This window comes from Chelonia mydas, chromosome 3 (assembly GCF_015237465.2).
Source record: "Chelonia mydas isolate rCheMyd1 chromosome 3, rCheMyd1.pri.v2, whole genome shotgun sequence".
NCBI lineage: Eukaryota > Metazoa > Chordata > Testudines > Cheloniidae > Chelonia > Chelonia mydas.
The window spans coordinates 57548408-57562629 of record NC_057851.1 but is presented as its reverse complement, the minus strand read 5'-3'; the positions used below and the strand labels follow the sequence as shown (position 1 = coordinate 57562629).

General features: G+C 37.0%; 1 protein-coding gene across 17 annotated transcripts in view; it reads right to left on the bottom strand.

Moving 5' to 3' along the window:
* Positions 1-14222, bottom strand: part of SENP6 (SUMO specific peptidase 6) — a 178152-nt gene that overhangs the window by 118756 nt on the left and 45174 nt on the right. For 13 of the 17 annotated variants that reach the window (XM_043542530.1, XM_043542534.1, XM_043542533.1 and 10 more), the window contains exons 3-4: positions 6685-6748; positions 5594-5736 (exon numbers count right to left, since the gene is read on the bottom strand). In XM_043542530.1, the coding sequence (XP_043398465.1) occupies positions 5594-5736; positions 6685-6748 (207 nt within the window). Of the gene's footprint in view, positions 1-5593; positions 5737-6684; positions 6749-14222 lie in introns of those variants that run through there. The other 4 variants (XM_027819188.3, XM_043542536.1, XM_043542537.1 and 1 more) reach the window with 2 other exon arrangements.

Here is a 14222-nt window from a genome sequence, read left to right as displayed (position 1 = left end):
AGCACGAGAAGACCAAAGAGATGGTAGGCCCGTTACTCATGGGGGGGGGGGGGAGGGGGAAGGGGGGTGTGACAGAAAAAGTGGAAATAGCAGAGGTGCTTAATGACTTCTTTGTTTCAGTTTTCACTAAGAAGGTTGGTGGTGACTGGACGTCTAACATAGTGAATGTCAGTGAAAATGAGGTTGGATCAGAGGCTAAAATAGGAAAAGAACAAGTTAAAAATTACTTAGACAAGTTAGATGTCTTCAAGTCACCAGGGCCTGGTGAAATGCGTCCTAGAATACTCAAGGAGCTGACTGAGGAGATATCTGAGCCATTAGCGATCTTTGAAAAGTCATGGAAGACCGGAGAGATTCCAGACGACTGGAAAAGGGCAAATATAGTGCCAATCTGTAAGAAGTTAAATAAGGACAACCCGGGGAATTACAGACCAGTCAGCTTAACTTCTGTACCCAGAAAGATAACGGAGCAAATAATTAAGCAATCAATTTGCAAACATCTAGAAGATAATAAGGTGATAAGTAAGAGTTAGCATGGATTTGTCAAGAACAAAGTGTGTCAAACCAACCTGATGGCTTGTTACCCTGTCAAAGAAAGCTTTGTGGATGGGGGGGAAGCAGTAGATGTGGTATATCTTGACCTTAGTAAACCTTTTGATACCGTCTCACATGACTGTCTCATAAACAAAACTGGGGAAATGCAACCTAGATGGAGCTACAACCATGGTGGGTGCAAAACTGGTTGGAAAACCGTTCCCAGAGAATTATCAGTGGTTCACAGTCATGCTGGAAGGGCATAACTAGTGGGGTCCCACAGGGATCAGTTCTGGGTCAGATTCTGTTCAATATCTTCATCAATGATTTAGATAATGGCATAGAGAGTAAACTTATAAAGTTTGTGGATGATACCAAGCTAGGAGCAGTTGCAAGTGCTTTGGAGGATAGGATTAAAATTCAAAATGATCTGGACAAACTAGAGAAATGGTCTGAAGAAAATAGGATGAAATTCAACAAGGACAAATGAAAAGTACTCCATTTAGGAAGAAACAATCATTTGCACACATACAAAATGGAAAATGACTGCCTAGGAAGTAGTACTGCGGAAAGGGATCTGGGGGGTCATAATGGACCATAAGCTAAATGAGTCAATAGTGTAACGCTGTTGCAAAAAAAGCAAACATCATTCTGGGATTTATTAGCAGAAGTGTTATAAGCAAGAAAAGAGAAGTAATTCTTCCACTCTATTCAGTGCTGATTAAGCCTCAACTGGAATACTGTATCGTTCTGGGCGCCACATTTCAAGAAAGATGTGGCCAAACTGGAGAAAGTCCAGAGAAGAGCAACAAAAATTATTAAAGGTGTAGAAAACATGATCTGTAAGGGAAGATTGAAAAAATTGGCTTTGTTTAGTCTGGAAAAAAGAGAAGACTGATGGGGGACATGATAACAGTTTTCAAATACATAAAAAGTTGTTACAAGGAAGAGGGAAAAAAATTATTGTTCTCAACCTCTGAGGATAGGACAAGAAGCAATGGGCTTAAATTGCAGCAAGGGCGATTTAAGTTGGACTTTAGGAAAAACTTCCTGTTAGGATAGTTAAGCATTGGAATAAATTGCCTAGGGAGCTTGTGGAATCTCCATCACTGGAGATTTTTAAGAGCAGGTTAGAGAAACACCTGTCAGGGATGGTCTAGATCAGTGGTTCTCAAACTTTTGTACTGGTGACCCCTTTCACATAGCAAGCCTCTGAGTGTGACCCTCCCCCCCAAATTAAAAACACTTGTTCGTATATTTAACACCATTATAAATGCTGGAAGCAAAGAGGGGTTTGGGGCGGAGGCTAACAGCTCACGACCCCCCATGTAATAACCTCGCAACCCCAGAGGGGTCCCGACCCCCAGTTTGAGAACCCCTGGTCTAGATAATACTTAGTCCATGAGTGCAGGGGACTGGATAAGATGACCTCTCAAAGTCCCTTCCGGTCCTACAGTTCTATAATGCATGCATATTACTGTAACCATAACAGCTAGACACGCCCCCCCCACCTTTTTTTTTTTAAATTAAAGCTGAGACCATGTATCAGTGCTCACTCAACCTGCACAATCCTCCTCACTGCCAGGCATTCACCCACGTTAGGAAAAACGCTGATTTACAATACTGCTACATTAATTTAAATGCTTTTCATCAGAGGATCTAAAAACATACCTTATATAGGTGGGTTATATTATCCTCATTTTACAAATGGGGGGTGGGGAGGAAGAGGAGAGGAATTGAAGCACAGTGATTTCCCAAGGTCTCAGACTATCACTGAGAAATTCAGGAATTTCATAAATCTCATCTGCTCACAGCTAATTCTATGATTTAATTGTATGACTAAACTTTTCAGTCTGCTGAGAATTAGATGCCCAAAACTCAAGAGAATTACTACTGAGTACCCTTCATATTGTACATCAGTGGGCACATTAATGTTCACAATAAACAAACTGGTCCCAATTATGTAAATCTACAGAACAAAATATATAAAAACAGGAAAAATATATTTTTGGCCTTTCTTGTGATGCCTGTAGTATATAAAAGTTAGGAGATGCTGCACTTCAGTATTAAACAAAGATAACTGCTTGTAGGATAATCACATTCTTGACCAGATTAAATGACCAAAGTCAGAAAAGCAGTTAGCGGTAAGAGATACCAGTAATAGTTTCAACACCATCAAAAATGTTCATTGCAGCCAAGGTGGTGTTTTTCATTCATGCCTTCGTTCGTGATTTTAACAGTGTTTTGCGTTTATACTTTATTTTCCTAAAGAAAGGTTGATTCTCATTGGTTGATAACCATTAAAACAAATTTAGCTGCAACTAAATATAGCTTTACGCTAAATTCGGTGCCTCTTTTTGTTAACCAAGAAGATATAGTGTATCTATGCACATTTATTAAGCAACTATATAGCTTACCTTCAGTTTCTTAATTTTTATGGTGTTAGAAAACGGTGAATGATGCATTTCTCATTTACTGGATAATTAAATTTTTACTTGCAGTTTTTATCCAGCCCTTTTTGGATGTAAATTCAAATTTAATTACTAGAGTGCAAAACAGCACTGTAATTTTTTTAAGCTAATTAAACTACCTTAAATGTGCTATATCTATAAGATGGAAAAGTTTATCAAAATGAATTTTCCAGTTAAAACTAACATTTCTTAAAACAAAGGAAGTGGTATCTCTAATTAGTGAGCTGAGCTGACGGTTTCTGGTCACCACATGCTGTAAGATCTTATAGCTAGTAGATCTCATCCTCTCATAGATTGGAAGAAGAAAGCTTGCTTTCCTTCTTTTTCAACTCCCAATTTGTTTCTTAACTAATGGACTCATCATTCAAATGAACTAATGGAATAAACTGAAAAGAAGAAACTATTTCTCTGCACCTGCAAAAGAAATCTACTGGCAGTCTTCATGGAGTTCAGAGGAGTTTTAGATATGGGAGATTTAATTAAACCTCAGTGTAGCAATAAGCTTTTGCATTGTAAATTATAGCTATTTAAAGCCTATTCCAAACAAATATCTTTATTTTATAGTTCTCAATATACAACAGTTAGAGTGAAATACCCTTTATAGGCAAATCTGAGTCACTTAATTTATTGTACTACAGAAAAATTACACCAAGAAATGAACATTTAGTGCAGAATCTCACTAAATAATTGGAACACCCATTGCAAGGTACTTGCTACTTGGCAAAATTAAATAAGCAAAAGAAAACAAATGCAGGAAAAAATATACTTTGTTTATCTGATGGATTTAGATTTTTATATGTCCTTCACCAGAGTAGCATTTCAGCATCTCCCCAGTAATTAAAATTAAAATAAAATCAACTCCTCTTCCATTGCTTGTAGAATTAAGAAGAGATGAGTTTGACCCGTGTGCATTACACGCTTGCATGCTACTGGAGAAATGCTAAATCAAAGCAGTCGAGTTTGCATATAGTTCTTCTGTCAGGTGAAGTTAGTTTCACATAGGTTTTCAAATTTGGGGGGCAGACTGCTCATGGGTGTTTAGGTATGGACCAGTGTAACAGCTTCTTCCTATCTGGGGACACAGAGGTTTCTCATTTCTGCCTGAAGTTCTTGTATTCCTTATATTTATATTCGGTCCAAGGACTCAGATCAGACTACATGTAACTGGAAATTGTATGGCTAGGAATAGAATGGTTTGACCATTTACAGATTTGTTTTCTCCATTATCAAGAGTCTCTAGCGTACAGAGTAGTGGGAGGAAACGAGGCGAGATAGCACTGGATGTAAGGTCACTCCATGTTTCTATGATGCACACTAGCTGAAGTGACTCTCCATGACAAGATAGTCACTGGAACTGTCATATTTACTAATAAGAAACAAATGGCAGTGTAGCCATGTTCGTCCCATGATAGGAGTGAAAGAGGGTAGGGTGAGGTAATATCTTTTATTGGACTAAAATTCTATTTACAGAAGGGACTAGCTTTTGAAAGATAAAAGATAAAGAGGTAAGCGGGGTAGTATCTTTTATTGGACCAACTTCCGTTGGCAGAAGGGTTAAGCTTTTGAACTTCACAAAGCTCTGTTAGGTCTCTGTGGAGCTCAAAAGCTAGTCCCTTCTGTAAATAGAATTGTAGTCCAATAAAAGATATTACCTCACCTACCCTCTCTCACTCATATCGTGGGACCAACATGGCTACACTACCACTTACTAACCAATAACTTACTGCTTATCAACAAGGCTGAGGTTCAGGTTATGCTTGGTTTGACTTTATATAGGATGGCTACTTATTGACTGGATGTAGCGGTCTTGTGATCTTTTCTCTGCACATGGGGTGGATGGGAACTGACTGCACTGGAAACAATTTAACTATATTATGAACTTCCTGTGGCTATTGCTTTCAGTTACAACTTGAATAGGAGTAGAGTAGGAGGATTGTCAATTTTGAATACCAGCAGTGGTGGTGAGCAGCTGAAACACCAGATAGATAGATATCAGCATTTGTGCTCAATTCTTTTGAGACCATAGGCTGAATCTGAGAGTGAGTAGAGTTGCTGAAGTCTTGCTCTGAAGTAGTGCAAAGTGGTTCTTGTGTGATATAATGTCCAATAGGAGGGAAAATGAAGGAGCATCCCAGCTAGTGCTGGAGATGGCCTGGAAGAGGCAGAAGCCTATGACCGAGAGAGAGTACATTACATTCTGTACCTCAGGGTGATGAATGGGAGATTGGGTGATGGTAGAAGCAGTCTTGAATGGTACTTAGTCAAAATGCAAGTGAATATCCAGGGTCAGTTACTTTTGTGCAGAAAGCCTTCAGCATTTACTAGTAAGTGCTATGTAACACATTTTGTAAGAGTAATGGAATTTTAAAAGATCTTAAATTTTGCTGAAAAGGACGGACCACTTTTATTTGTAACTTGCCAACTGTACAGATTAGCAAAGTGCAAATTGAGAGTCTTTGCTGTAGTTTCCTTAATGTCACTCCAGTCAGTAAAAAAAAAAAAGTATCTAAAATGATATTCATATATGATGTTTAAATAAAACTGATGGTTAACTAAACAATTACTTAGTAAACTTGGAAACTCTGTACCTCAGTTTCTTGCTATTTGCCAGCATGTTGAGTCCAATTGAGTTCCCTTTCAAAACTCTATAACTTCCAGTTTTGCCTCGCCTTGCATACGTTTTTATGTACTCGCCACTGGTGCCAACGGTTCCTGGTCGACAGCGTAGTGACTGTAATGAGACAATTAACAAAATGTTTGGTTGATGAGAGTATACAACTATTAAGTTGTGAAATACTTATATGAATACTCACTGGAATCCATATTTATGTTGCCTTTGTACTAGATGTTAAAGATCTTAATGTTCTATCTAAAAATCTAGTCAAAAGCCGTTTCCTATATAAATCCTGTCCCTTGGTCTTCAAACACAGTTTTCCCCAAGATCTCATAACTCAAACTAAAATTATGTTTCATATAATATTCTGTTCAGAACTCTGTCTAAAGTTTTGTCCTGGATAGCATAATTCCAGGAACTACAAAAAAGAGAACACGCCATTTATACTGAGAAAATTTTACAATGCCCTTAAACCCAAAAAAAGGTAAATAAATAGGAACTAAAACTATTCTGCATTGCCAAGATGATGTCTTTCTGAGATAACATCAGCATTTCAACTATATTTTGTTGGATTCCAGATAGCATTTTACTTGCTGAGACTTTTTGAACTTTGGAAAATATCTTAATAGAGGACTATTCCCTTTTGATTACTGTTAAATTTATTAAGCCTGTATTAATATAAACATGTCAATTTAAAAATATAATGGATGGCTGCTCCCTGCTCAAGAAAGATTAGGAAGTAAATTTAGTCTTTCTGCAAAGGAAAAATAATTTAGTTTTAGACTGGTAGTTGTCTAGAGATAAATGTAACCATCAATGCTGATAGTTTCAGAGTTCAGAAGAAAAGAAAATATAGTACTGTACAGCAAGCAAGCCCCCTGGAATTCAGAATGAGAAACATACTAAAGGAATGCAACTCAAGATATTTTTGCAGTGTGCATCATAGAAAAGCAACACATTCACCCATTTTTCAAATTTTTTTTAATTCAGTGGGATTACTATACAACTTTGTTTAAAACTAAATCTTAATAGGTGTTTTAATGAATGAATATATAAAATACTTGCCTTCTTTTCTTCACTGGGACTGAAGGACCCATCACTCTCATCTATGCTGAGCAGTTTTGCCTCACTAAACAGTTGGGGAGAAAAGTATGGGTATACTGTAATACAGCAAAATGGCAGCAAAATAGTCATAAAACCATACTATAACTCAAAGCCAGTCTACACATTAAAAAAAAATATATTTTTTTGTATTTTTAAACAAACAGACCTCCCCAAAAAAACAAACATTACAGTGGGCAGTATAATAAGCAAGCAATATTACGTTAGATTTGTTTGGAGATTAACATTAAGTGAATGCACAAAGAAAACTACAAACAGGAAATGAGAATAAAATAAAGTTACCAGCAATTTGAAATATTGTACTGTTAACAAAACTTAAATATTTAAAAGGGGCCAACTTAATGCCCATGGGGTTACATAAATGGTTATGCTATGCAGAAAGCTTTAGTATATGAGATGTTTACACAAAAGGGAAAGTTATACTAACTTTTGGCTCTCCCAGCATTTGTGAAGTTACCATTCACACAAAATGGACACCCAGACACAATAAAGTCCTAAAATTTATCCTGTAAGCAGAAGGTTAATTTGTCCATGGGCAAAAAGAGTATGATTCAATTACTGTCAAACTCACTATGCAAGTTTCACTTCAGGATGCGAGTTTACATGATAAAAATGTTAAGGTATTTAAACTTCCACCAAAACAGACAAGTCTACCTTTGAGAGATATTCAATTTAATAGTAGTTCAATCGCACAAATTAGGATATGGCTCTGGAGAACTCTTAAGTCTGGATTCTCCAGATGAAAAGGGTACAGAAACCTGTACCCTATATGCCAGTGATAGCACAATGAAATAGTAGTATACATGTAGAGAAATGGGAGTTGGGGAAAAACAGGTATGAAGTTCATAGGATACTGATCTTCTAACACGGGTTACCATATTTGAACATTCAAAAAAGAGGACACTCCACAGGGGAGGTGTAGTATTAGCTCGTGCCACTGCCCCCGGCCCCGCCACAACTCCACCCCGTCCCTGCCCCAAGGGACCCCTTCCCCAAATCCCCGGCCCAGCCGCACCTCCTCCCTTGAGCATGCTGCATTCCCCCTCCTCCTCCTCCCTCCCAGCTGTGCGAAACAGCTGTTTCGCAGAGCAAGTGTTGGAAGCTAGGGGGGAAAAGCGGGCACTCGCTCGAGTGATCAACATTCACTCTCTTTCTTAAATGATCAACTCTTCTTGGGGAAAAATAAGAATGGCAAAATCCCGGACCTTTTTAGATATTTAAAAAATTCCTCCCCGACGGTGATTTAAGAACCAAAAAGCCAGACATGTCTGGGAAAATACGGACATATGGTAACCCTATCTAAGGCCTCTCTGTTGCATCTCTGTAATTAGGTAAAAAGACCTTAGGGAGATTACAGCACAATTTCAAAATATGCCACTGAAGGTTTTCCTTCAAGTTACAATTCTTCCTAGGTAGGATGAAGAACAAAGGAGGACTCCATTATCTATGCAAATAAACTTCTAGAAGCAAGAATGTGCATATAGTTAGCTTTGGTATGGGTACGTATTGTGCAAACTTTTTCTCCATATTGAAAGCAAGCTGGTTAGTCATCAATGTTATTGTATTCTAGCTTCAATTATGGAATCAGAACTTTTCTAGAGATACCATGGCGCAAAAAAAAAAAAAAAAAAAAAAAAAAAGTTAAGAAAAACTAATTTTCAATTACACAGTCACAACAAGGGAAGAAAGGGGTTTAATATTTTTGATGGAATCTTTGTGGATTGGAAAACCTTCACATACTACATTTTTATCTGCTTTTCAAGGATGGGAATTCACTCCCTCAAAAAAGAGTTCTGTTGCACTTCCCTAGATCTCTAATAAGAAGAGAGATGGTACAGTTCATGAAAAATGTGCAAGAGTGGCTACAAACAGGACCTTGATTGTTGAAAGACCAAAACCTATAGAAGAAATAAATGCAATATAGTCTAGTGAACATGCAACTGGACTGAGATTCAGAAGACAGATTTTTATATCTAGCTCTCTCATTGGTCTGCTGTGTAACCCTAAACAAGTAATTTTGCCTCTCGTTTCCCTTCCTACCCTTGGCTGATCTTTTCTTTTTAGACTTCAAGCTCTTCAGGATAGGAATTGTCTTACTGCTTGCACAGTGTCTATCACAAGGGGGCCCCTAGATATTACTGTATCAACAGAACACAACAGCAGAAGAGTAAGAGCAAAAAACAGGGAGGACTACAACAAACAAACCCCTGAATCAACAAAAAGTCTCAAAAGGATAAATTAAACTGAATAGGAATAGATCTTCTGATGCTCATAATTTTTGAGGAATAAAAGTAATGACATGGACCAGAAAAATGTATTGTGATTGGATGATCTTAAAGAACACATTTGTTTTAATTCTGTTCAAAAGATTACAAAGTACATATGCCTTAAGTAAATTAGAATGTAATGTTAAAAAAAAATTAGTGTCCAGAGGTTTACATGCTCCATAAATACTAAATGCCTATATAATATAATTAAAAGATACAGGTTTTTTTCTATTTTTATTGACTGCATCACACTACCTGCATACAGGATTTTTTTTTCTTTTTTTAAAAGGAGAGAGAGACAGAACATCAGAGGAATATGGTTGTTGTGGGGCTTTTTAACTCCACCAACATTTTTGAAACGAAGTAGGTATTCTCTTTTCAAAAGAAATTAAATTTCTACTAATTAAACCAAATTAGGATATATTCCTGGTAGGGCTAATATTCAGTAGCTACTTAAAAATTGAAGAAATTTAAAATAAACTCAAATCATATCCATTACCAAACACAACTTTTTTTAAAAACAAAATAGTTTAGAATACTAGACTTCTTGCAAAGAGGAGATCTTAATTGTGTATTAAATCCTAGAGACTAAAGAGAAATACAAATTCCATTATTCTTATAATTTGTTTATAAACAATGAGATTTAGAGAAAAAGTTGAAAAGCCATAATCCAAATAAAAAAGTGCTCAATTTTACCATCATCCAGAAACTTTACACAAAGATAGTGTTAATGATTAGCATTAAGCCTATCCTCCTAAAAACTGCAAGCTGTCATACGTAATAGTATGTGTCCAAATCGCTCTTCAACCAAACTGAAATTTAACCTTGCTGAAAATCATTTTGCAGAAAACTAAGAGGTTATTATTGACTATTAATAGATCCAGAGAAGAATCATTTCATAAGATATTTCAAATATGTTGATAAACACCATATAAAGACGCCTTCTCTAGAATTCAAGTGAAACATTGATGATAGCTCTATAAATTAATCAATCTTTGATTGAAAAAAATGACATTACTAATTCATCACAAAATTCTGAACATTAAAAACCAGAATCTTGTCATAAAGTGACTGCTTTGAACAAGATTTTCAACCAATTTAAGGGGAATGCTAAACATTTTACTAACAGATAATACACAAAGAACCATCAGGTATATGAAATAAATTATATTGTGACGAAGCGAATAAAAAGAATAATCTAGTGATTAGAAAACTAAAAGGAATGCCATCTGACTATATTATCCATCCAGTCTGGAATAGAGGGAAGCAAATAATTATCTATCCCAAAATTTACAGAGGGGGCTTTAAAACCTCTTATAAAAGATCCTTAGAGAATAATAAAATAGATATTAGAAAAAGTAGTAAGTTATATGAAAAAAGGAAACCCTCTCAGATTTCAATTTTTTTTTTTTTGGAGATATTTGAGCAGAGAGGAACCAGTCTTCATCATAAAAAGTATGAAAATCAGCAGAACCTTGGGCTGATAAATTATAAACATGTAAAGACAGACTGGTAGGCCTCTCACAGACATGCTTAATATGCTATTAAAAGGGGAATAGATACCAGCTTCTTTTCAAGAGTTTGCAGTAACTTATTTCTAAATCTGGAAAGGACCTTAGCACATGCTCATTACATTTCTTTATTAAACTTACACATAAAGAATGTGGTCAAGGTATGCCTGATCAACATCAAAATATTGCCCGGCTACAAGAGAAACTAAGATCGATTTATATATAGTGGTTATTAGGTTAAGAATGTTATACTCGACCCTGTTCAAGAATCCCCCTCTCAACTTCTCTTATTAGTGTGGAGGAAAAGGCATTTGATAGGGTAAGGTGACATTAAAAAACAACAGTCAATGCCCTGGGCACAGACCTGCAGTTTATTCAATGGATAGAAACCATCACATTTCCATCCCCAGGCAACAACTGATACACTGTAAATGGATACAGTTCTAATACCGTTTCTCTCTACCAAGGACACAAGGCAAAAGATGCTATCACCACTTATTTTCCAGATCAGTGAAATCACATACATATACGCGCAACAAGAAGAAAAAGTACTGGAGAACAAAATGCAAATTCTGAGCACAAGATTAGGGAGGTTAAGATATGGGATAGAGGAAGAAGGTGGGTCAAAGGTTCTTAGTATTCTTTTATTTTTCTTCACACAAAAAATAAATACAGAAATTAAAAACAAGCTTAACAACCTTCAACTACTTTTGTATCTACATTTGAAGAATTACGTTCTATGTAGCTTGGGGTTCTATCAGCAGCTACATATGTAAGATGCACATAAAACAAACACCCAACTATGGGGAAAGCAGAAATAGAAAGATGGTTTCTATCAAAGAATTTTTAAACACAGTGGATCCTGTATAGAGCTACTCCTTTATAAAAATAGATTATATACAAAAAAAGGAAGAGGAATACTCAATAGCTTCTATATGTTATAGAAAAGAGAAGAAAACTAGGTAGTTATGAATCAGTGGTATCAAACCTGTAAAAATTCATAAACAAAAATCTCCTAAGGTGTGAGATATCCAGCCGACAGCAGTGTAAGTATTGTACGTGAAAATATAAGACTACACATACAATACTTATACTGCTGTCTGTTGGACCTATTTTGTGGGATTGTACAACCATTCAGAAACACTGGTTTAAAATTAGAGAACAGATTCACTATGAAAACACGTGCTACCCATTGACTCGTCAGAGATTTTAATGGGACTACCACTAAATACAAGTCTCATTCTATGCTGAGAAGTCATCTTTTGAAGGCAGCAAGAGGCTAGTAGGAAATTATTGAAAGAAAAAAAAAAAATCATCTCCTGATGTATCATCTTCATTTTCCAAGAGGAGTAAAAAGCAAAACTAAACTGCCAGCATACAAAAAAAATTTAAAAAACCACCACCAAACAATACTTCACACTAAAATTAAACTATTAAAACTGGCAATTAAAAAAAGTGTTAAATAGCACAGTAAGGAAATTAATTAAGAATGTGCTATTTTGTAAGCACGACCTTTTATTGAGGGCTTTTCTAAATTTCTGATAAACCTTCATTTCAACAAGGGGATCTCAGTGCTTGTCATTCGATGAACATACTATTTCTAATAACTTAACATACTATGCGTGTTAAGCATGCATACCTGGTTTGGGGGGGGGGGGGGGGGAGAAGGAGGTTGTTTTCTTGTATTTGCTTTCCTCATAGCTTCTTCTGCCTGCTTTGTCCTTTAACAGAATTTTGCCACTATTGATATAAAAGCCTTCGCTCACACTACTGGAACAGTATTCTTGGGTCTCTCAATCCAAGAGACTCTACATCTATTTTCCAATCTCATTTGAAAATATCTTTCCCCCCTTTGCTTCACAAATGCTTCTCATTTCTCTTCCTCTGCTTTCTTCACTTTTAAATTTTTCAACTTATAACTGTTCAACTCTTAAGCTTTTTGGAATTTTTTTGCGTTTTACAACGCAACAGTACAATTAACTGGATTGTGTGTCTGTGGCTTTGTTTCAAGAAAGAAATGTAATTTTTTGATGCTTTTGACAGATCTCTAAGCAGTCTGCTATTGCGATCAAAGATGGCAACAATATGTCTGCCTGCTCCACTACCTTACTCCATACGCTGGGGTTGATGGAAAATAACGATTGCTCCTGAGTCTTGTGGCGGGGCAAGGCCAGATGGCTATAGAAAAGTAGTGGGAGACAGATATATTAGCTCCAGGCTAAACAAATCCCTGGTACCAGGGTAAGTGAAATGGAAGCTGCTCCAGGTCAATTAAGACACCTAGGGCCAATTAAGAACTTTCCAGAAGGCAGGGAGAATGCTAGGTTGCTTGGGACACCTGAAGCCAATCAGGGGCTGGCTGAAACTAGTTAAAAGCCTCCCAGTCAGTCAGGTGGGGGTGCATGTCAGGAGCTGTGGAAGGAAGTTGTGCTGTTGGAGAGGCTGAGTAGTACACACCATATCAGGCACAAGAAAGGAGGCCCTGAGGTAAGGGTGAAGTGGAGCTTGAGGAAGCGAGGGCTGCTGTGGGGGAAGTAGCCCAGGGAATTGTACATGTCATGTTTCTAAAAGGTCAGCTACCATAGCTGATACTATTCGGGTCCCTGGGCTGGAGCCTGGAGTATAGGGTGGGCCTGGGCTCCCCCCGACCTTTGCCCCCTGATTAATCATTGAGACTGGGAGACAGCAGAGACTGCAAGGAAGGATAACTTCTCCTCACCTCCCTCGCTGGCTTATGATGAAAATGGCTCAGTAGGCTGTGACCCTTGTCTCTAGAGAAAGAAGGGTTACGTGGAGGGTCACAGTGAGCCTCTGAGACTAGCAAAATCCGCCAGGAAATGTGGGACCCACGGAGGCAAGGACAGAGCTTTGTCACAGTCTATGCAGAGATGTAACACCTGCTGAGGATATTATGGAGGCTCATTTGTGGCTCTATATAGTTAAATTTGGCACTTAAAACAAGAATTCAACCTCTTTGCTTGCTAAGCATAAAAATACAATAGCATCTTCAAAATTACATCATTTTAAAAAATTAATTAAAAACTAACAAATTTGCTTCCAAATTCTCAAATTCAGAGAAGGAGTCCTTTAAGAAATTTAGCAAGCTTCTGTCAACTTTTTAGACCCCACTGAATGATCTTAATAAATAAAAAACACAGTTTATCCACACAGTTAAAACTCACTGAAGTTTTGTATATTGGGTACATTAGGGAGAAAAAAAAGGATGGATTATCATATTTATTGAAGATCACATTTTGCTGTTTAATTAATGAAAGCTTATTATTCTTCAGCAAGACTAACACAATCTCCATCAAAAGGTTCCATGAAAATTACCCTCCTCCAAAATGACTGTCATCTCCTTTCGGCCTCAATGGGACTGAGAAAGGTTGCCTTTCCAAAAATGGCCACTTCCTCCAATTACCACTCCTCAGAGTGTTCCTCCCCCCATATAGCATAGAGGATTATCAGCTTGCTGAGGGCAGCTTGGCTTCACTCCCTTTGGGAGCAATAGGAAGAGTGCCCAGTTTGAAAGAGGGTGATCTTCATGAGTTTCTCTAGAGCAGAAGATTTTATTCTTCAGCTTATACATTAACTTTCATTTTTAAAATTCCAAGAAAGGACCATTAGTCCTAAATATTTCTTTTTAAAAAGCTATGCTATCCACCAGATACACTCAACCGCAATTTAAAAGTCATACTATGTA